This window comes from Geotrypetes seraphini, chromosome 11 (assembly GCF_902459505.1).
Source record: "Geotrypetes seraphini chromosome 11, aGeoSer1.1, whole genome shotgun sequence".
Lineage (NCBI taxonomy): Eukaryota > Metazoa > Chordata > Amphibia > Gymnophiona > Dermophiidae > Geotrypetes > Geotrypetes seraphini.
Window position 1 is genome coordinate 115,917,769 of NC_047094.1, and position 22,104 is coordinate 115,939,872.

Consider the following 22,104-nt stretch of genomic DNA (forward strand, 5'->3'; position numbering starts at 1 on the left):
CTGCTAGCACCAAGTCTCTTGGCATGATGGAGGAAGTCTCCTGCTCTTTGGTTTTACCTTAATTCAATAAATGGAAACATGAGATTTGATTTTTTTAATTTAAACTTTTAGGTGTACTGTTCGCCCCAGAAATTTTTGCTAGCCAAGTGACATAAGAGTAGCCAGGTGGGGGAAGAGAAGTACTGCACATTATTAATAATAACAACTTTATTTTTATATACCACAATACCACAAACAGTTCAGAGCTGTTTACAGGATTGGTTTCCATTAAGTTAATGGTTAATAAAATCAGCCGGGTGGTATACCTATTCAAAATATCCTACAGAGAACATGGAGGAGCAAAATAAATGATCACAGATTGTCAGTGGTTGTTTGTTAGCTAAAATGATCTCACTTTTTTTACAATATTTATTGATTCATGACAACCTACCCGACTTCATCACTGGTATTACAATAGCTTCTGGAAGATTATTCTTAGAAAGTAGTATCCTGCTTCTCTTGGACACCACCTCTGTGTCCCGAGATGGAGGGACATTCTCCAAGTCTGACATATGATCTACCAGAAAAGAGAAAATCATTAAAAGTGGTATAGGTCAAAATCAATGCCACCAGCTATAAACTGCTATCATCGAAGCACTTTGCGTTTGCTAAACTAGCAAGATCAAAATGTGGAAAGTAGTATGCCTTGTTTCATACTGAATGAATTCCAAATGAAAGCAGAAGCACAACCGAAGAGATTTAAGTGTCCCATGTCCAAACAGGTTTAAGGGAACCCATGCAGGAAGACGACGACTGCTTCTGATATTGCAAAGATACTTTACCTGTAGCAGGTGTTCTCTGAGGAGGGCAGACATATAATTCTCTCATATGAGTAATGTCATCTACAGAACCCAGTATGGACACTACCATGTGCACTGTCACTTTAAATCTTTAGGCAATGCCCATACCAAGCACATGCCAGTGCCTTCCTGCCCAACGTTGACTCAAAGGACCAAAAGTTCAATAACAAAGCTAAAAACAGCCAACTAGGGCAGGCAGGCGGATTCTGAGAATATGTGTCCACTGTCCTTGGAGAACACCTGCTACAGGTAAGTATCTTTGCTTTCTCTTGAGGACATATAGGTATAATATTCTCACATGTGGGACTCCCACACTGCCATGATCACAATTCTGGACAAGGATAATGGCTTCAATGAAAAATTGCATTATTCGCCGATGACGCCAAACTATGCAACATAGTAGGCAACAGCTCAGTGCCCGACTGCATGACGAAGAACCTACACTTACTGGAACATTGGTCCGCAACTTGGCAACTAAGTTTTAATGCCAAAAAGTGTAAGGTCATGCACCTTGGCAACAGAAATCTATGCAGAACTTACACCCTAAATGGTGTGACCTTAGCAAGAACCACTGCAGAAAAGGACTTGGGAATCATTAGCGAAGACATGAGTCTGCCAACCAAGTAGAGAAAGCTTCATCCAAGGCTAGACAAATGATGGGTTGTATCCAAAGAAGTTTCGTCAGCCGGAAGACCAAAGTTATAATGCCGTTGTACAGATCCTTGGTGAGACCTCATCTGGAATATTGTGTACAATTCCGGAGACCGCATTATCAAAAAGATGTGCAGAGAATGGAGTCGGTTCAGCGAATGGCCACCAGGATGGTCTCAGGACCCAAGGATCTCCCGAATGAGGAAAGTTGCAGCTATACTCACTTGAGGAGCGTAGAGAGAGGGAGGATATGATTGAGACATTCAAATGTGTCACGGGTCGTATTGAGGTGGAAGAGGATATTTTTTTTCTTAAGAGACCTACAGCAACAAGAGGACATCCATTGAAACTCAGGGGTGGGAGATTTCATGGTGACACCAGGAAGTACTTCTTCACCGAGAGGGTGGTTGATCATCGGAATAGTCTTCCACTGCAGGTAATCCAGGCCAGCAGCACGCTGGACTTCATGAGAAAATGGGATAAGCATATGGGATCACTTCAGGGAAGAATTTAGGGGGTAGGTCATTAGAGTGGGCAGACTTTTTGGGCCGTGGCCCTTTTCTGCCGTCACCTTCTATGTTTCTATGAACCTGGTGAAACCCAAGACAGTTGGTAGTGAGGAAGTAAAATATTTTGCAGAATCACTTGTCCAAACCAAACTCTTCTAGAGTTTTGTTCCAAACAGTAGTAAGAAGTGAAGATATGGATTGAGGACCAAATATCCACTGTACAAGTGTTGTCAACGGATAGAGAGAAAATGAGCTAATGAAACAGCCAGAGCTCAGACATCTTGGGCTCAGCCTGAGTACATACGAAGCAAATACAGTCCACTAGCCAAGTGGAGATGGTTTTCATGATAACAGGAGATCTGAATGCTAGGGTCAAAAGCTATAAAAAGCTGGGAGGATCCTCTATGAGGTTTGGTCCAGTCCAGGTAGTATGTCATAACTGTAGGGGTGTTTCCTTATTCACACCTGAAGGTTAGGCCTCTCTGACATCATAAAGCCTGATCCATTGTCCGTAAGAAATCTTTCCAGCATGAACCATGAATGCAAGAAGACAAAGAAGAAAACATCTTTGCTGTTTATGCCTGATGCATTCTGGGTATGTACCAGAATTGTATTCTAGTCAAGAACATCCAACTATGCCTACATGCTCAGCCTGTGTGAATATTGGGGGAGGCATTGCTCTTGTGCTGTTCTTATTTAACGAAGGCACCTCTGTTTCATAGCCTGTGCGAGACTCTATACAGAAAGGCTATTCATCTAAGTTATATTTCTGGACTGGTCCGGAGAGGTCATCTGATGAACCAAGTGGAATGTGCCTAATTATTAATTATTCTGTGCTAAGATGTGAGGGAGCTTGCATCGTATCACAGGGATTCTCTGCACATCTTCTATAATAATTAAGGCCTAAAAAATGTTATCTCTTGTGACTCCCTGCCTGAGAGAGAGAACCGGACTTTTATACATCTGGATTCCATCACATAAAGGAAACCTTTGCTGCCAACCTAATTTACAGCTGTTCCGGTGACTAACGGACTCTAGTTCCTGTACCAAGAAAATTCTTATCTTCAGTGCTGAATAGAAGACGTCTTCCCTTTCACCTGATTCTGTGCTATGGCCTAATTGGATGGTGAGAATAAGGAATTATATGTCTTTTCAGCTGGGTTAGAGAGAGAATTCTATTGTCTGAGACAAGGACATGAAGTATCTGTGGTGATAAGCTATATTTTAGTTGCTGCTAATCAGGAGTTATTATTATAAGGAATTATTTAGTGTGTGTAAGAATTAGTATATTCACTCATTTACTTAGGAATTATTGTGTAATAATTATGTACTGAGTTTCATATATGGAGACCAGCACAGGAAACAGAGGAAGGAGCCTGCTTCTTTAGATAGACGGTTTGATCCACTCGTCTTCCGAGCTGGCGGGGGCTATGTGGCTGTTGTCTGCTGACAGTGGCTGGTGAACTGGCTGTCGGTTGATGTTTATTTTTTTTCCAGCCTGGTACAGTTCTCTCCCACTCTGAAAACTTTATCTGACTGCTAGTTGAAAATCAGCACAGATACTGATGAGTAGAATAGTGAAGCTGAAGCCTGAACTAGATAGACACCGGAGCCGCACCGAAGCCAAAGGCAGGCAGCAGAATCAGCGGCTGGGACTTGGAAGCACTGCTCTGCCCCACCCCTGATCCAGCAGGGGATAGCGGTGAGCACAAGGAGACGCTGAGACCACACGGAAACCAGCAGCAGACAGCAGAAGTAGCGGCGGGGTACTTGAGAGCACGGCTCCGCCCCTCCCCCGATCCAGCAGGGGATAATGGTGAGCACAAGGAGACGCCGGGGCTGCACCGAAGCCAGCGGCAGACAGCAGAAGCAGCGGCGGGGACCTAGGAGCACAGCTCCGCCCCTCCCCCGATCCAGCAGGGTTCTATACCATACTAGATATGTTAGGTACAATAAGCTTCGCATCTTGCACCACCATAAGAACCACACTTAAGTTATACACAAGCAATCCTTCTGATACTCCTGCTCCTAACAGACTGGAAAACAACTGCACACAACATATATCCAATACCCATCATAGTATACTCCAGAGGAATTACCCAGCCAAACTGGCATAAGAACATAAGAAGTTGCCTCCACTGGGTCAGACCAGAGGTCCATCTCACCCAGCGGTCCGCTCCCGCGGTGGCCCATCAGGTCCGTGACCTGTGAAGTGGTTTCTGACCACTTCTATAACCTACCTCTAGTTCTATCTGTACCCCTCAATCCCCTTATCCTCCAGGAACCTATCCAAACCTTCCTTGAACCCCTGTATAGTGCTCTGGCCTATCACATCCTCTGGAAATGCGTTCCATGCGTCCACCACCCACTGGGTAAAAAAGAACTTCCTAGCATTTGTTCTTTCAATTTCCCCGAGTGACCCCTAGTGGTTGTGGGTCCCCAGTTTGAAGAATCTGTCCTTATTCACTTTCTCTATGCCCTTTAGGATTTTGAAGGTTTCTATTATGTCCCCTCTAAGTCTCCTCTTTTCCAGGGAGAACAGCCCCAGCATTTTTAACCTGTCAGCGTATGCAAAATTTTCCATACCTCTTATCAGTTTAGTCGCTCTTCTCTGGACTCCCTTGAGTACCACCATGTCCTTCTTGAGGTACGGCGACCAGTACTGGACACAGTACTCCAGGTGCGGGCGCACCATTGCGCAATACAGCGGCATGATGACTTCCTTTGTCCTGGTTGTGATACCCTTTTTGATGATGCCCAGCATTCTGTTTGCTTTCTTTGAGGCTGTCGCACACTGTGCCGATGGTTTCAATGTTGTGTCCACCATCACCCCCAGGTCTCTTTCAAGGTTGCTCACCCTTAGCAATATTCCCCCCATTTTGTAGCTGAACATCGGGTTCTTTTTCCCTACATGCATGACCTTGCACTTCTCTACGTTAAAACTCATTTGCCACTTTTTTGCCCATTCTTCCAGTCTCGTTAGGTCCCTTTGCAGGTCTTCACAGTCTTCCGTGTTTCTAACCCTGCTGCAGAGTTTGGTGTCATCAGCAAATTTGATAACCTCACATTTCATCCCCGTCTCCAGGTCGTTAATAAATATATTGAACAGGAGAGATCCCAGCACCGACCCCTGCGGAACTCCGCTCGTGACCCATTGCCAGTCTGTGTATTGGCCCTTTACTCCAACCCTCTGTTTCCTGCCTGCCAACCAGTGTTTGATCCATCGGTAGATTTCCCCTTGCACCCCGTGGTTCCACAGCTTTTTAAGTAGCCGTTCGTGAGATACCTTGTCAAAGGCTTTTTGGAAGTCAAGGTAGATGATGTCTATGGATTCCCCCTTATCCATCTGGCTGTTTATTCCCTCAAAGAAGTATAGCAGTTCGTGAGGCATGACCTTCCCTTGTAGAAGCCATGCTGGCTCGCCTTCAGTTGTGATTTGTTTTCTATGTGTTCGCAGATTGTGTCCTTAACCAGTGCTTCCATCATCTTTCCCGGAACCTAGGTCAAGCTCACAGGCCTGTAGTTTCCCGGGTCACCCCTTGATCCCTTCTTAAAGATGGGTGTGACATTTGCTATTTTCCAGTCCTCTGGTATCTCCCCAGTTTTTAAGGAGAGGTTACATATTTGGCAAAGTGTTTCTGCTATTTCGTTTCTCAGTTCTTTTAGTACCCTTGGGTGAATGCCGTCAGGGCCCGGTGATTTGTCGCTCTTCAGCCTGTCTATCTGTCTGAGGACATCCTCTTTGCTTACCTCTAGTTGTACCAGCCTTTCATCATGGTCTCCGGTTATAATCTCCTCGGGTTCTGGGATATTGGATGTGTCCTCTCTGGTGAAGACTGACGAGAAGAATTTGTTTAACCTGTCAGCTATCTCTTTTTCCTCCTTTAATCACTCCTTTCCTGTCTCCGTCGTCCAGTGGTCCCACTTCCTCTCTGGCTGGCTGTTTCCCTTTCACATACCTGAAGAAGGGTTTGAAGTTTCTTGCTTCTCCTGCCAGTTTTTCCTCATATTCTCTCTTTGCTTTCTTGACCTCTCGATGGCATTCTTTCTGGTGTCTTTTGTGCTCTTTCTGGTTCTCCTTTGTTGGTTCCTTTTTCCATTTTCTGAAGGATGATTTCTTGTCACTTTTTTAACTGCATTTGTTATCCATGCTGGGTTTCTAGCTCAATTTTCCTTTTTGCACCCTTTCCTAAACCTTGGGACGTACAGGTCTTGTGCCTCGAGCACTGCGCCTTTAAGCAGTGTCCAGGCTTCCTCTACGGTCTTCATCTTCCCTGAGCTGTTGCTGAGCTTTTTTCCCACCTTTTTCCTCATGTCCTTGTAGTTTCCTTTTTTGAAGTTGAGTACTGTCGTAGTGGTTCTTTTCACCTTTGATGTTCCTATGTTCAATTTGTACTGGATCATGTTGTGGTCGCTGTTTCCTAATGGTACTAGTACCACCACTTCCTTTGCGGGTCCCTCTAGCCCGTTGAGGATTAGGTCTAGAGTGGAATCCCCTCGCGTTGGTTCCATGACCAGCTGCTCCATGAAACAGTCCCTTATCGCATCTCATATTAAATAGAAACACATACTATCAGCCCTTCACATATCAACCCTTCCCAAAATTAACAACTAGAAAACCAACAAATCCATACAATACTACCCCACCAAAGATCACTCATATACCTGAAAACAACGAGCAACTTACCAATAGAATACATCCCTCTTAAATGCGTCTATATGAACATCACAGCCATTGGCCCTAAAACAGAACACATGAAAAACTGGATAGAAGAAGATAACCTTGATTCCTCACAGAGACCTGGCTCACCTCTGATATAGACACCAGAATAACTGAAATCTGTCCTAAAAGCCACAAAATGACACTGGTATACAGAGAAAATAAGAAAGGAGGAGGAATTGCCATCATAGCCAGAGACACATTAAACATACACCTACTAGACAAAATAAGAGACCAATACATGGATTTACTTGCCTGTCAACTCTCAAGCACATCACTTAAAGGAACACTCACATGCATACTATGCTACGTAACCCCAAGTAACTGGAGAACAGCCAAGCCAATATTTGAAGAATTTATCTATTGAAACTCCCTAGCAACTACCTACAACCTCCTTCTAGGAAACCTCAACCTTCACCTTGAAAACCATTCCTGCAAAAATGCTGAAACAGTACTAGCATACCTAGAAGCCCTAACATATAAAATCTTAGATCCTCAAACTACACATGAAAAAGGACACCAGCTGGACATCGTAGCATACATGTCCCAACAAACCTCACACCCAGAAATTCAAACCTTAAACGGAAAATGGAACCGTTCCCTTTGGTCTGATCAATTGGTCTTGTAACAAATACACTACCTTCCTCTCACGCAAACATATAGATCCCTCAGAATTCTGGACAAAAACAGACACCATAATCCAACACTACACATCTAAAAATGGAATCTGCTAAGTAGAACCACACTAGACGAACTAGCCCCAGAAAAACCTAAAACCAAAATTCACAGAAAATCAAACCAATGGTTCGACAATGAACTACTCCCAACTCAAAAGACAATGTAGACAACTGGAAAGAAAATGGAGAAAAAGCGACCAAGAATCCACAAAAACAGCATGGATAGCAACAAACCAAAAGTACAAACAAAAACTGAAAGAAAAAAGAAGGGCATACTACTCGAAACAAATTGGAGATGGACCCCAAGACTCAAAAAAGCTATTCCAGCTACTAAAAGTCCTCACAAACACAACACCATACATAGAGAACAACAATTTGCCCTCACCTACAGCCACCCTCTTAGCTACCTACTTCAAAAACAAAATCGCAAATATCACAGCCTCTTTCAACGGAACACCCTCACACAGAGACATCATTTCCACCAACAGAAAAAGACTCAGTCGCAGCAGATAGAACCTGGTCCCATTTCTCACCTATAGAATGGGCAGAGTTCAATAATCTTTATAATAAATACAGCCATGCAGCCTGTGACCTCAACCATTGACCCCCATACCTACTGAAAAACTCAAGCATATTATTCCGCTCCCTACTTCTACAATGGATATACTCATCACTACTAGAGGGTTATTTCCCACAACTTAGTGAAATCATAATAACTCCGATATTAAAGGACCCTAAAGGAGCAAAAGACCAACCATCCAATTACAGACCCATTGCCTCAATCAATTGTACATCAAACTGATGGAAGGTCTTGTAGCAAAAAATTTAGCCTCTTACCTAGAGAATCACAACATATTCCACCCCACACAATCGGGATCCAGAGCCAAATACAGTACGGAGACACTACTAGGAACACTAATGGACACTGCAAGACATCACCTATGTACAGGCAAGAAAATCCTGCCGATACAACTAGACCTTTCTGCTGCCTTCGACTTGGTAGACCATGACATGCTTCTACAAACTCTCGATTCAACAGGAATCTCAGGCAAAGTACTTGCATGGTTCAAAGGATTCCTACAATCAATAACTTAAGAGTTAAAACAATGCAAGAAAAATCAGAACCATGTAACACAAGTATAGAAAGCTAACCAGGTAATAAGTATAAAAACCCAACCAGGTCGTGCATGTGCAAGACCGGAGGGTTAGGACTTCGATGGGAAGATAGGACTTCAATGAGAAACCAAGGTGGCAAGGGAGCCCCTTCTGGTGATTCAGACAGGTCGTGACCTGTTTGGGCCGCCGCGGGAGCGGACTGCCGGGCAGGATGGACCTATGGTCTGACCCGGCGGAGGCACTGCTTATGTTCCAACCCCTGCGGAGTTCCCCAAGGATCACCCCTATCACCTACATTATTCAATATATACATAGCCTCCCTCAGCTACTACCTAGATAATCATGGCATAATTTCATACAGCTACGCAGATGACATCACTATTCTCCTACCCTTCGACCAACCAGAACCCGTCATGACAAGCACAATACACAAAACTCTCGATTCAGTTGCAATTTGGGTGACAGAGCACAAATTAAAACTTAACCCTGACAAAACAAAATTTCATCCTACTAGAAAAACAACAAAACTCCAACATTAACTAATCTTGTAATAAACTCGATCTCATACCCAATACAACCTACACTAAAATTGCTAGGAGTCACAATTGACAGAGGCTGCACCATGCAACCCCAAATTAACAAAATAATAAAGGCATTGTTCATGACCATAAGAAATCTAAGAAAAATCCCAACATTCTTCGAAAAGAAGCAATTTCTACTATTGGTACACAATCTCTTATCCTTGGGATGATAGACTACTGCAACATATTATACCTACCTTGTCCTGCGACCATGATGAAGCAATTGCAGACAATACAGAATACAGCCCTGAGACTTGTCTATTTCCTAAAAAAATATGACCATATCACAGAGGCATACCATGACTCACACTGGCTTCCAATAGAAGCGAGAGTGCACTTCAAATTCTACTGCTTACTTTACAAGGCTCTCAACAGAGAAAGCCCAACCTACTGGAATAACTGACTAAATCAATCCTCCTCAACCAGACACAGAAGATCCCACTCACTATTCACTCACCCATCATCCAAAGATGTCAAACTAAAAAAACTTTATGATAACCTAATAGCCTCCAAAGCAGCTAAACTGGACAGACAAATCACCACTCTGTTATCTTCGTCTACAGACTACAAAGCCTTCAGGAGAGATATTAAAACCATACTCTTCAAAAAACACATAAAACCTATCCAGCACAACCAATCCCAACCCAATATCCAACACTCTATTTACCCTTAGATCTCTCTAATACTCTTATCTACCAAACTTTATCTAAAACCCATAATTTCACCCTATTCTTATCTCCTAAAAACCTCCACTTCCCTTTGGTAACTCTTTACCCAACATATATTACCTTAAAAATTCTATGTCATCGCTTATTCTATTCCTTCAAATTTTGAATGTAATTTTTGTTTTAGTTTGGATGTAATCCGCCTTGAACCGTAAGGTAATGGCGGAATAGAAATAACTAATGTAATGTAATGTAATGTATTCGGATATGTTGTGAATAATAATTACTTTATTTACTGCTGGCTTATGAATTATATTTTAATATTTCTAATTAAGTATTTCTCATAGCCTGGGTCTCTGTGTCGTGTAAGTAGGCAAAGCTTGCTGGACCTGGATGAGATATTATGGTCTTCCCTAGAAAATTAAGACAGGCACGTAACTTATTTATGTAACTAATTAGTACAACCATAAATCTTACTACATAACATATCTGCAGTCCAAGATGTAAAGACCTGCCTCTCCAGGCTATGTATCCTGCTTTGGAAAGAAAACAGGCAGAACTATGGATTGGATGAATAGTCCATCCAGTCTGCCCAAATCCAAGAGAAGGAGCAGAGCGTGCACTAATAAGACTGTTTTGGAGCACTTGCATATTTTATTTGCTATTAATAAAGAGGATTTTGAAGACCAGTCACGCTCTGCTCCTCTTGGATTTGGATTATTTTTGTCCAGAGTTGACTGTCTCCTTTGTGGTTGTCCATCCAGTCTGCCCAACTGATTTAAATTGTCCTTTTTCCTAGATATTTCTGGCCCAAAAACCCAGAACTCTGCCCAATACTGTGCTTAGGTTCCACCTACTGAAATCTCCATCAAAGCTCACTCCAGCCCAACTAAACCATCCCAATCAAAGCCCTTCCCAGCCAATCCTCAATCAAATGGCTTTATACGGGCATAGACCATGCAAGTCTACCCAGTACTGTCCTTAGTTCTTCAATATATACCATTATTTTCTGATTACAGATCCTCTGTGTTCATCCCACGCTTTTTTGAACTCTTGTCACCAAGGAATTCTGAGACAAATTTTGGTAGGAATTTTGGATGAGCTCAAAGCACTACACTGTCAATGTAGAATCTTGTGTAGGGAGGATACACACAACAAACCGTTTAAAGTTCACTCACATGGGGAGATCACATGATGCTGTGAGCTGGGAAGCAGCACCTCGCGCTGGCTCCAGAGCCCTGTTCCCCCTTTCATCATACAACGGAGGATCGGTGTGTGAACTTCGCTTGCCTTTTCAGCGCATTTCTTTGTTGGTACATGGACAAATATTTATCGACTTTGCAACCAGCTTTGACCTCAAAAACCACTAAAAAAGAGCGAGAGAAGAGTAAGCCCGGAGAGGACAAAATGGCAGAGGTGCCTCGTGCAGCTAACCCGGCATTTACTACCGAAATGCGAGTAGAACTTCAACAGGCAGTCTTGCAAGCTTTGGGTCCTTGTATGGAGCACATCTCTTCCCAACTTACCAAACTTGAATCGCTCCTGGAGGACAACTCTACTCGTAACAGAATTGGAGAATCGGGTCTCCATGGTGGAGGACGAGGCCACTTCTATGGCGTCGGATGCTGCTACACTCACGACTCAATTACGCACTTGCCAAGAAAAACTTAAAGATCTCGAGAACAGATCGCGCCGGGGCAATTTGAGATTTATTGGACTGCCGGAGACTATCGCTTACTCCATGCTTCTTTCCGTAGTGTAATCTTGGTTGGCCAGTGAGTTGCTGATGCCTATCTCTTTGGGCCCCGCACACTTTGTGCGGGTACATCGCGTGGGATCCCGCTCTGGGACAGATCAACGACCAAGGGTGGTGATCGGTAAATTGCATAATTACCGGCACAAGGTAGAATTGCTTCGGGCTTACCGCACAAAGAGAGACTCGCTGCATTAGGATTCTACTCCATTGCGAATTGGCCAGGATTATTCAGCAGCTTTAATGGACAAAAGACGGGCGTTTCATCCTCTCTGTGCTAAACTCGTTGAACAGAAATGTCGCTTTATGTTTCTTTATCCAGCAGTGTTGAAAATTCACTACAATGGCAAGTGGCATGTCTTTGACTCAGCGACTCTGGCAAGAGAGTTTATTAATACTTTGTAGCCCTCTTCCTCGCTTCCAACCTGACTGTTCCTGCTTTATTTGATTTCTACAAAAGTTGATTATGCGGTGATTCATTGCTTGTTATATATTCAAGGTTCACATGGTTTTTTCTTTCCTTGTTTACTAGCTCACCTTAGGGGAAGGGACTCTGAAGGCGTCTTTCTCGTGCTCTCTTCTCCCATTACCTGGTTGGTTTTGGAATATTTTTGTATTTGGTGGGATGGGTAGGGGTGGATTAAGGAATGGAGCGGGGGAGGGGATTGGGGATGTATTTTTTCTATATTCCAGTGTGTCTTTCTCTATTGCCTTTTTGTTTTTTCTCATACTTTTGTAGTGGGGATTCTAAAATTTTGTTTCCTGGGCGAAGGCTGGGCGCTCGGGGAGTCTTTTACAGTGGGTATGTTGGTGGGTGCTTATTGTCTCACTCGTGAGTGGTAGGACTTTTCGAATACTGTCCTGGAATGTGGGTGGCATCACATCTCCTGTAAAGAGATCTAAATTATTCCAACGTATCCAAAATCATGCTGCGGATTTGGCATGCCTGCAGGAAACCCGACTTACGGATGCAGAACATGCCAAATTACAGAGGGGGTGGGTGGGCAAGTAATTTCAGCTTCTTCATCTAATAAGAAAGCAGGCTTAGCCATATTAATATGGAAGGGGTTCCCAGGCAGGGTGGAACGTTTATATGGTGACAATGATGGGAGAATTCTTTTGTGCAAACTTACAATGTCTGGTCAATCTTATTTTCTCATGGAAGTGTATGCACCTAACCAATATGATCATAAATTTTTTTCCTCCCTGGTAAGTCTGAGTCTTCGGGACCACACATCTACACTGATATTACTGGGAGATTTCAATCAGGTGTTAGACCAAGATTTAGATAGGACGGGCCCCGGTTCGTCCCATCACTCTAACACACTTAGGGGTATCCCTTTTCTTTGCGATACCGACAAGAGATTTTACCCATCAATCGAGAGCACATCACACTTTTTCCAGAATAGATTATACATTGCTTTCATCGTCTAACTTCTCCCAGGTACATTCTGCAGAGTTGAGTCCTCTCTCTACCAGATCATTTTCCCATTTGGGTGGATCTTTTACATGGTGATGGATTTCCTACCGAAGGGTCCTGGAGATTTCCCTATTTACTTAATTCAGATTTTACTCGGTATCTTACTTCAAAGTGGGAAGATTATGTTACTTTTAATTCTCAGCATAAGGATACCCCATTATTATTTTGGGAGGCGGCCAAGTCCGTTATTAGGGGAGACATTATTTCCTACGTTGTGGCCCAGAGAAAGCGACTCTCGCAGGGGATTTTATGTTTGGAACAGGATTATAGAACGCTGAAGTGGGCGCATATTTCATGTCCTTCTGCTCAGTCACGGGAGGCCTTGATAGCGGCACAAGTAGCCCTGAACACTCTTCTATATGAGCGTACACAGCGTTATCTTTAGTACTCTAGATTTCATTACTATAAATTTGGAAATAAATCTGGGAGATTACTGGCGACCTTGACTAGGCCTAGGTGACCCAATCGTTATATCCCTCACCTCCTCCTTGATTCGGGAGTGGAGGTGACTACTACACCTGCTATTACAGATAGTTTTCACAAATATTACGGTGCTTTCTACTCTGCCAAGGGAAATTTAGAGGGTCCTGAGGCCAGTGATTATTTGGCTGATGCGGGGGTACCACGGTTATCTTCTCCTCATCGAATACACTTGAATCGGCCTATACAGAGAAAGGAGCTTCAAAGGGTGGCTAAGCAACTCAAGAACTGTACTTCTCCGGGTCCGGATGGCTTTTCCCTAGAGTTTTACAAAATATTATTTCCTTCCCTGGGTGGTCCTTTAGTGGACTATTACACGGCGGCTCTGGCGGAGGGTGGGTTCCCGACGGGAGCGAACCATGCACACATAACTTTAATCCCAAAACCAGGAAAACCGGAGGCTGATATTGAATCTTATCGTCCGATATATCTCTTATTAACATGGATATTAAGATTCTGGACAAAATTTTGGCCAACCCACTGGCGTTATTATTGCTGAAATTGATTGTCCTGGAACAGGTTGATTTCGTGCAACATCGTCATTCAGTCCTGAATGTCCGCAGATTGTTAACTGCTGTGCAGGGAGTGAAGGACACTGCCATTAAGGGGATTTTGGTTGGCCTAGATGTGGCTAAGGCCTTCGATCAAGTTAATTGGCAATATCTTTTTCAGGTGCTCACTTATATGGGCTTTGATGGTTGGTATTATGGGATGATCCGTTTATTATATAAAGCACAAAAAAAAAAGCACAAAAAAATAAACCCTTCTCTTTCCTCTGTTAAATCTTATTTCCTCTTCCTCTTCATAGGAAAAAGGGTAAGACTTTGTTAACTCAAATTAAATCCTGGTGCCTGTGGCTCAGGGTGACTAAAGTAGGGAAAATCCTGTGTTTTAGGGTAGCACTGATAGAACCTGCATTTTTGTTTAAAATACTGTGTTTTAGGTGGTATAGAGCCTATATTTCTGTCTTACTAGTATTCAGCCATTGTTTTCTGCTGATTAGGTGGAGAAGGGAGGGGCTCTGTTTTACTTCTAAGGTTAATTGCATTATCTTTGGGACATTGCTGTGAACAAGGCTGCCCTGGAACTTCAATAAGATAAGTTGCTCTATATTTCATATTCTGCTCTTTTCACTGGTTTTCAACATTATATCTGCTTAATTTCTCTTCTCATCCCTGTTTCTTACTAAAAAAAAAAAAGCACAAAAAAAAATAAACCCTTCTCTTTCCTCTGTTAAATCTTATTTCCTCTTTCCCTTTCCCTTCATAGGAATAAGGGTAAGACTTATAGTCCCACCAACCCCAGGGACCACTATTCATATATAGAGACCCATATAATCAGGACTACTCAAAACAAGTCACTTCACAACCAATCAAGATGACCTTTATTCTATGCAATCACTGTGGTGCTTTAATTCCAAGACATACTATTTGGAGGCTTAAGGCTTGCCCCATCTGTCTTCAACTTGCCAGTATTAAGGAGGAGCTCTGCAAACTTAAACAGGAATTGAATACAATTAAAGCAGCTTCCATCACTCCACAAAATCATACCAACTTACCACCTCTACTTCAAAGAATAAAAAAGCCCAGGAATAAATGGGTCACAGTAGGCTCAGAAAGACTGCGACATGTAACACAGAAACATCCACCTTCACTAATATTACCTCTACAGAATTCCTTCGCTCCACTAGTGCACTGCGATATTCAAGAAAACAGAAGGGAGGTGGGACTGGAACCAATGAAGGTAACTCAAGAGAACAAGCACACCCTAAGTACAAATAAAAAAGCCAAAAACAGAAAACTATTACTGTTGGGGGATTCCATCATCAGAGGCATTAACCTTGGAACACAGGGCAAGGAGACCAAAATAGTGAAATGTCTTCCAGGATCCTCAGCTACCAGGAGTTCCAGGCAAATATTACATTACATTAGAGATTTCTATTCCGCCTGTGCCTTTCGGTTCTAAGCGGATTACAAAATTGGAAGAGAACTGGACATTTCCAGGAAGTTTACATATCAGGAATATAACATGTTTACATATCAGGTTTAAATCACAGGTAAGGGTAGCAATACATTCAAGTTAGGGAGATTATTACATAGCGTTGAGGAAGAAATATTGGTTACAGATGGAGGTTGCTTACATGGCGTTGAGGGATGTTGTAGGAATGATGAATATGAAGGAGTAAGTGTGTGTGACTATACTGACTATAATTAAGGAAGAAACTAAGGATTTTAACACTGATGTTGTTATCCATCTGGGAACAAATGACCTGGCCAACAACTCCACACTTGCAGCACAGAAAGCTTTTCGGGAGCTTGGTGAGGGCGTGAAACCTTTTGTAAAGACTTTAGCTTTTTCTGAAATACTGCCTGCATATGGAAAGGGTGAGCAAAGAGTGAAAAACACAGAGGACTTTAATAGATGACTCAGAGCCTGGTGTCATCAAGAAGGCTTCAGGTACATAGGAGGATGGGGAAATACATGGAAGGACAAGAAGCTATATTGCACTGATGGGCTACATATTACTACAGCAGGAAAAAGAAACCTTGCAGAGAAATTTAGACAATATTTTTCTAGGCATTTAAACTAGAAGGTGGGGGTGGTGTATGTACGAAGGACAATTATAGAGATCACCCCCGGCAAAAGAAAAGATGTGATAGTAGTAAAGGCTGCAACATAGGCAATATCAGCAACTCATTTCTTAGTATTGCAACGGAAAGAGGAATGACACAAAAATCCATACGAAAAAGGAGATTATCGCTGAAAAATAGCTGGAAAGCGATGACCACAAATGCTCGCAGTCCAAGCAACAAAGTTCATGATCTGCAAGCCCTGATGTTAGAGGCAGATCTAGATATTGTTGCTATCACAGAGACATGGTTCAGTGAATCACATGGATGGGATGCAAACATACCAGGATATAATCTTTTTAGGAAGGACAGAGATGGTCATAAAGGTGGAGGAATAGCTCTCTATGTAAAGATCAATATCCAAGCGACCGAAATGCAAGGGACCTGGGGAGAGGAAGAAGCGATATGGATTGCTCTGAAAAAAGAGAAGATGGAACTTCTATCTATGTGGGTGTAGTCTACAGACCTCCGACTCAATCGCAGCAAATAAATGTACGGACTTTAATGCAATGGGAAAGTACCTGAAGAAAGAGCTGTTAGGATGGGAGGACATAAGAGAAATGGAAAGACAGTGGTCTAAGCTGAAAGGAGCGATAAAAATGGCTACGGACCTTTATGTGAAGAAAATCAATAAAAACAAGCCGATATGGTTCTCCAACCTAGTGGCTGAGAAAATAAAGGTGAAAGAGTTGGCGTTCATGAAATATAAAAAAACCCAAGAAGAGGAGAGCAGAAAGGACTACAGGGTGAAACTGAAAGAAGCCAAGAGAGAGATACGTTTGGCAAAGGCACAGGCGGAAGAACAAATGGCTAAAAATGTAAAAAAGGGAGATAAAAATTTTTTCAGATATATTAGTGAAAGGAGGAAGATAAAAAATGGAATTGCTAGGCTAAAAGATGCTGGGAACAAATATGTGGAGAGTGATGAGGAGAAAGCAAATGTGCTAAACAAATACTTCTGTTCTGTGTTCACAGAAGAAAATCCTGGAGAAGGACCGAGATTGTCTGACAAAGTTACATGAGAAAATGGAGTAGATTCTGCGCCGTTCATGGAGGAGGGTGTTTATGAGCAACTTGAAAAACTGAAGGTGGACAAAGCGATGGGACCAGACGGGATCCATCCCAGGATACTAAGGGAGCTCAGAGAGGTTCTGGCGAGTCCTATTAAAGACTTGTTCAAAAAATCTCTGGAGACGGGAGTGATTCCTGGGGATTGGAGGAAAGCGGATGTGGTCCCTATTCATAAAAGTGGTCACAGGGATGAAGCAGGAAACTACAGGCCAGTGAGCCTCACTTCAGTTGTTGAAAAATAATGGAAGTGTTGCTGAAAGAAAGGATAGTGTACTTCCTTGAATCTAATGGGTTACAGGATCCGAGGCAACATGGCTTTACAAAAGGTAAATCGTGCCAAACGAACCTGATTGAATTTTTTGATTGGGTGACCAGAGAGCTGGATCGAGGACATATGCTAGATGTAATTTACTTGGATTTCAGCAAAGCCTTTAATACAGTTCCTCATAGGAGGCTGTTGAACAAACTTGAAAGGCTGAAGTTAGGACCCAAAGTGGTGAACTGGGTCAGAAACTGGCTGTCGGTCAGACGCCAGAGGGTGATGGTTAATGGAAGTCACTCGAAGGAAGGAAAGGTGACTAGTGGAGTCCCTCAGGGTTCGGTGCTGGGGCCAATCCTGTTCAATATGCTTGTGAGTGACATTGCTGAAGGGTTAGAAGGAAAAGTGTGCCTTTTTGCAGATGATACCAAGATTTGTAACAGAGTAGACACCGAAGAGGGAGTGGAAAATATGAAAAAGGATCTGCAAAAGTTAGAGGAATGGTCTAATGCCTGGCAACTAAAATTCAATGCAAAGAAATGCAGAGTAATGCATTTGGGGATTAATAATAGGAAGGAACCGTATATGCTGAGAGGAGAGAAGCTGATATGCACAGACGGGAAGAGGGACCTTGGGGTTATAGTGTCCGAAGATCTAAAGGCGAAAAAACAGTGTGACGAGGCAGTGGCTGCTGCCAGAAGGATGCTGGGCTGTATAAAGAGAGGCATAGTCAGTAGAAGGAAGAAGGTATTGACGCCACTGTACAGGTCATTGGTGAGGCCCCACTTGGAGTATTGTGTTCAGTTTTGGAGACCGTATCTGGCGAAAGACGTAAGAAGACTTGAGGCGGTCCAGAGGAGGGCGACGAAAATGATAGGAGGCTTGCGCCAGAAGACGTATGAGGAGAGACTGGAAGCCCTGAATATGTATACCCTAGAGGAAAGGAGAGACAGGGGAGATATGATTCAGATGTTCAAATACTTGAAGGGTATTAATGTAGAACAAAATCTTTTCCAGAGAAAGGAAAATGGTAAAACCAGAGGACATAATTTGAGGTTGAGGGGTGGTAGATTCAGGGGCAATGTTAGGAAATTCTACTTTACGGAGAGGGTAGTGGATGCCTGGAATGCGCTCCCGAGAGAGGTGGTGGAGAGTAAAACTGTGACTGAGTTAAAAGAAGCGTGGGATGAACACAGAAGATTTAGAATCAGAAAATAATATTAAATATTGAACTAGGCCAGTTACTGGGCAGACTTGCACGGTCTGTGTATGGCCGTTTGGTGGAGGATGGGCAGGGGAGGGCTTCAATGGCTGGGAGGGTGTAAATGGGCTGGAGTAAGTCTTAACAGAGATTTCGGCAGTTGGAAACCAAGCACAGTACCGGGTAAAGCTTTGGATTCTTGCCCAGAAATAGATAAGAAGAAAAAATTAAAAAAAAAAAAAAAAAAATTAAATTGAATCAGGTTGGGCAGACTGGATGGACCATTCGGGTCTTTATCTGCCGTCATCTACTATGTTACTATGACCCTACAGCATGCATTTTAGTTAATGGCACCCATACACCTCCATTTCAGATCCAGAGAGGTACTAGACAGGGAAGTCCATTGTCACCTCTTCTCTTTCTTCTTTACTTAGATCCCTTTTTACGTATGCTTCTACTTGATGATGAGATGCAGGGCTTACCCGAGGGGGCATCCCAATTGCGATTGCTGGCCTTTGCAGATGATCTTTTATTAACTTTAGGAGACCCGCAGAGATCCCTTACCCGAGCATTAACTTTACTGGATGAATATAGTATATACTCTGGCCTGGTATTAAATAACCAAAAATCGATAGTCTTGCCTTTATCTCCGGAGATTCCGAATGATTGGAAGGGTGCTTTTCCACTTACTTGGGCCCCAGGCTATTGACTTCTTTTGGCATCCTTATCTCTCCTGATCTTGCTCAATTGTACTCTTTAAATATTACTCCCCTCTTGATGGCCACTAAACAAAAGTTGCAAACTTGGGGGGTATTCCCACTTTCCTTGATGGGAAGATTGCTTTATATAACACCAGGACCCCTTAGTATATGAGCATCTTGTTAAGGTACGTGCGGAACTTTCTTTATTGCAGATGGAGGAGTACGAGTTCTTGAGGTTGCGCTTGCGTCAAACAGTTTATGAGTATAACAACACACCTGGATCTCGCTTGGCTAGGCTTATTAAACTGAAGCAGGCGAGAGCGGCTATTACAACGATAAGGAATTCTTTGGGTACGGTGCATCGTACTGATTCGGCTATTAGCTTGGTTTTCCTTAAATATTATTCTGATTTGTATTGGACTTCGATGGGGCGAGATCCCACTGCTATTGAGGGGTACCTCTCTGAGTTGCGGCTCCCTCGACTTTCGGACACGGATAGAGATTTGCTTAATGAACCTATTGAATTAGGAGAAGTCTTGGGAGTCATTGCTAATTTGAAGTTGGGTAAATCGCCTGGCCTGGATGGGTATACTAATCAGTTTTATAAACTTTTTCGTGAGGTTCTTGCTCCGTTGTTGGTTCGGGTAGCGAATGGGGTACGGGGTGGTTCCCCGTTGCCCTCCACTATGGGGGAGGCCGGGATTTCGATCCTACTTAAACTGGGCAGAGATCCTACTGGGTGTGGGTCGTATCAGCCGATTTCGTTATTGAATACTGATGCAAAAATTTTAGCGAAGGTTTTAGCTCTTCGTTTGGGACGGGTACTGCCCTCTCTGGTGCATTTGGATCAATCTGGTTTTGTTCAAAAGCGGCAGGTTTGCGATAATATTAGACGAACGTTACATCTCCTGTGGGCCGCACAGCGGACTTCTGCTAAAATTGCCTTTTTGGCGATTGATGTAGAGAAGGCTTTCGATCAAGTTGAGTGGGAGTTTTTATGGCAGGTGATGACTCGGATGGGGTTGGGCTCTTTCTTTTTGGCCTGGATGCAAGCCTTTTATAGGGCTCCTAGGGCCACTGTGCGTATTAATGGGGTTTATAGCGAGTTTTTTTCCATAGCAAGAGGCACTCGACAGGGTTGCCCTTTGTCTCCTCTGTTGTTTGCTCTCTCTATGGAACCCCTGGCCATTCGTATTCAGGAACATGGAGATTTATTGGGTGTGACGGGTGGTGATATTGAACAGTGTTTAGCGATGTTTGCTGATGATGTGTTATTGTACGTCTGGGACCCGGAGGCCTCATTGCCATTTCTGGTTGATATTTTTTTGGAGTATGGGCAGGTTTCGGGGTTTACGGTGAATATGGATAAATCTGAATTGTTGAGTGTTAATTTGGGGGCGGAGGATCAACGTCGTTTGGCTGTCCGGTTTCCTTTTCGCTGGGCTCCTGGGGTTATCCGCTATTTGGGGATTCGTTTACCTGCCGATTTATCCCAATTGTACACAGTTAACTATGCACGGATTATTCACCAAATCCGGACTGATATTCAACGCTGGAATGGGTTTTGGTTGTCCTGGTGGGGTCACATTGCAGTTTTAAAAATGAATGTCTTACCCCGCTTGCTTTTTCTTTTCCAAACGTTACCGATTTATGTCCCCTATCTGGTTTTACATACTTTGTTTTTTCGTTTTATTTGGCAGGGGAGATCTCGTATTTCTAGTGCTGCTTTGTGGGCGGACAGGGCCAGAGGGGGGCGTGCGGTGCCGAATTTGTTTTGGTACTATCGGGCCGCTCAACTACGGCTCTTACTAGATTGGGAGATTGCAGACTCTAAGTTGGCGGTGCGCATGGAACAACATTTTGTGAAACGCCCTTGTTTGAAACATTGGCTTTGGTCCTCTTCCATTGGTGTTAGGAAATTGGCGGTTCCGGGGAATCCGTTTCTGGAACATCTTTTGAAAGTGTGGTGTGATACTCGAAGGCGTTGGGGGGCCGGGGTAGTCCCATCAATTTTTGTGCGGTGCGGGAGGAGCCCATGTTCCTGGCCGGAAGGGAGAGTTCTGTTTTTGTGCGGTGGGAACAATTAGGGTTATATACCTTTCGAGATGTGCTTCAGAAGGGGGTCCTGGTGTCTTTTGAAACCTTCCGGATTAGTGCTACCTTGCCCAGAGGAGATTTTCTGGCCTATTCTCAAATACGTCATTTTCTTCTTTCTCAGGAGTGGGATCGGGGGCCCATTCAATCTATCGATCCTTTTGCTCACATGTGGTTCACTCTTAGGAACCTTCCTAAACCTATCTCTATTCTTTACCAATACATTCGGGGCTCTTTTTCTTTTCCGGCTCTCTACCAGCGGGCTTGGGAGGTGGATTTGAATTGTACCTTTTCTGTTGAGGAGTGGGCTCTGATTACTACGGAAGTAGGCAAGGCCTCCTCTTGTGCACTTATTAAAGAAAATGCCTATAAAGTGGTCATCAGGTGGTATTATACACCGGAACGTCTCCACCGTATGTTTTCTGGTGTTTCGGCTTTGTGTTGGAGATGTGGGTTGGCCTTGGGGACCTTTTTGCATATTGCAGTGGGACTGTCCTGTTCTACAGCCTTACTGGAGGAAGGTGGTGGGATGTTTATCACAACTGTTACAAATTTTATTGCCCTTTTCTCCACAGGGATGTTTGTTAGGCCTTTATAATGTATGTTTATATTCCTGGCAAACTAAGCTTCGACGCTGGGGTCTGGCGGCAGCTAAATGCTTGATTGCTGCTCATTGG

General features: G+C 43.4%; 1 protein-coding gene across 6 annotated transcripts in view; it reads right to left on the minus strand.

The window, feature by feature from the left end:
• Positions 1–22,104, minus strand: part of TPX2 (TPX2 microtubule nucleation factor) — a 221,505-nt gene that overhangs the window by 159,166 nt on the left and 40,235 nt on the right. For all 6 annotated transcript variants that reach the window (XM_033962526.1, XM_033962525.1, XM_033962529.1 and 3 more), the window contains exon 4: positions 431–556. In XM_033962526.1, coding sequence (XP_033818417.1) covers positions 431–556 — 126 coding nt within the window. The remainder of the gene's footprint in view (positions 1–430; positions 557–22,104) is intronic.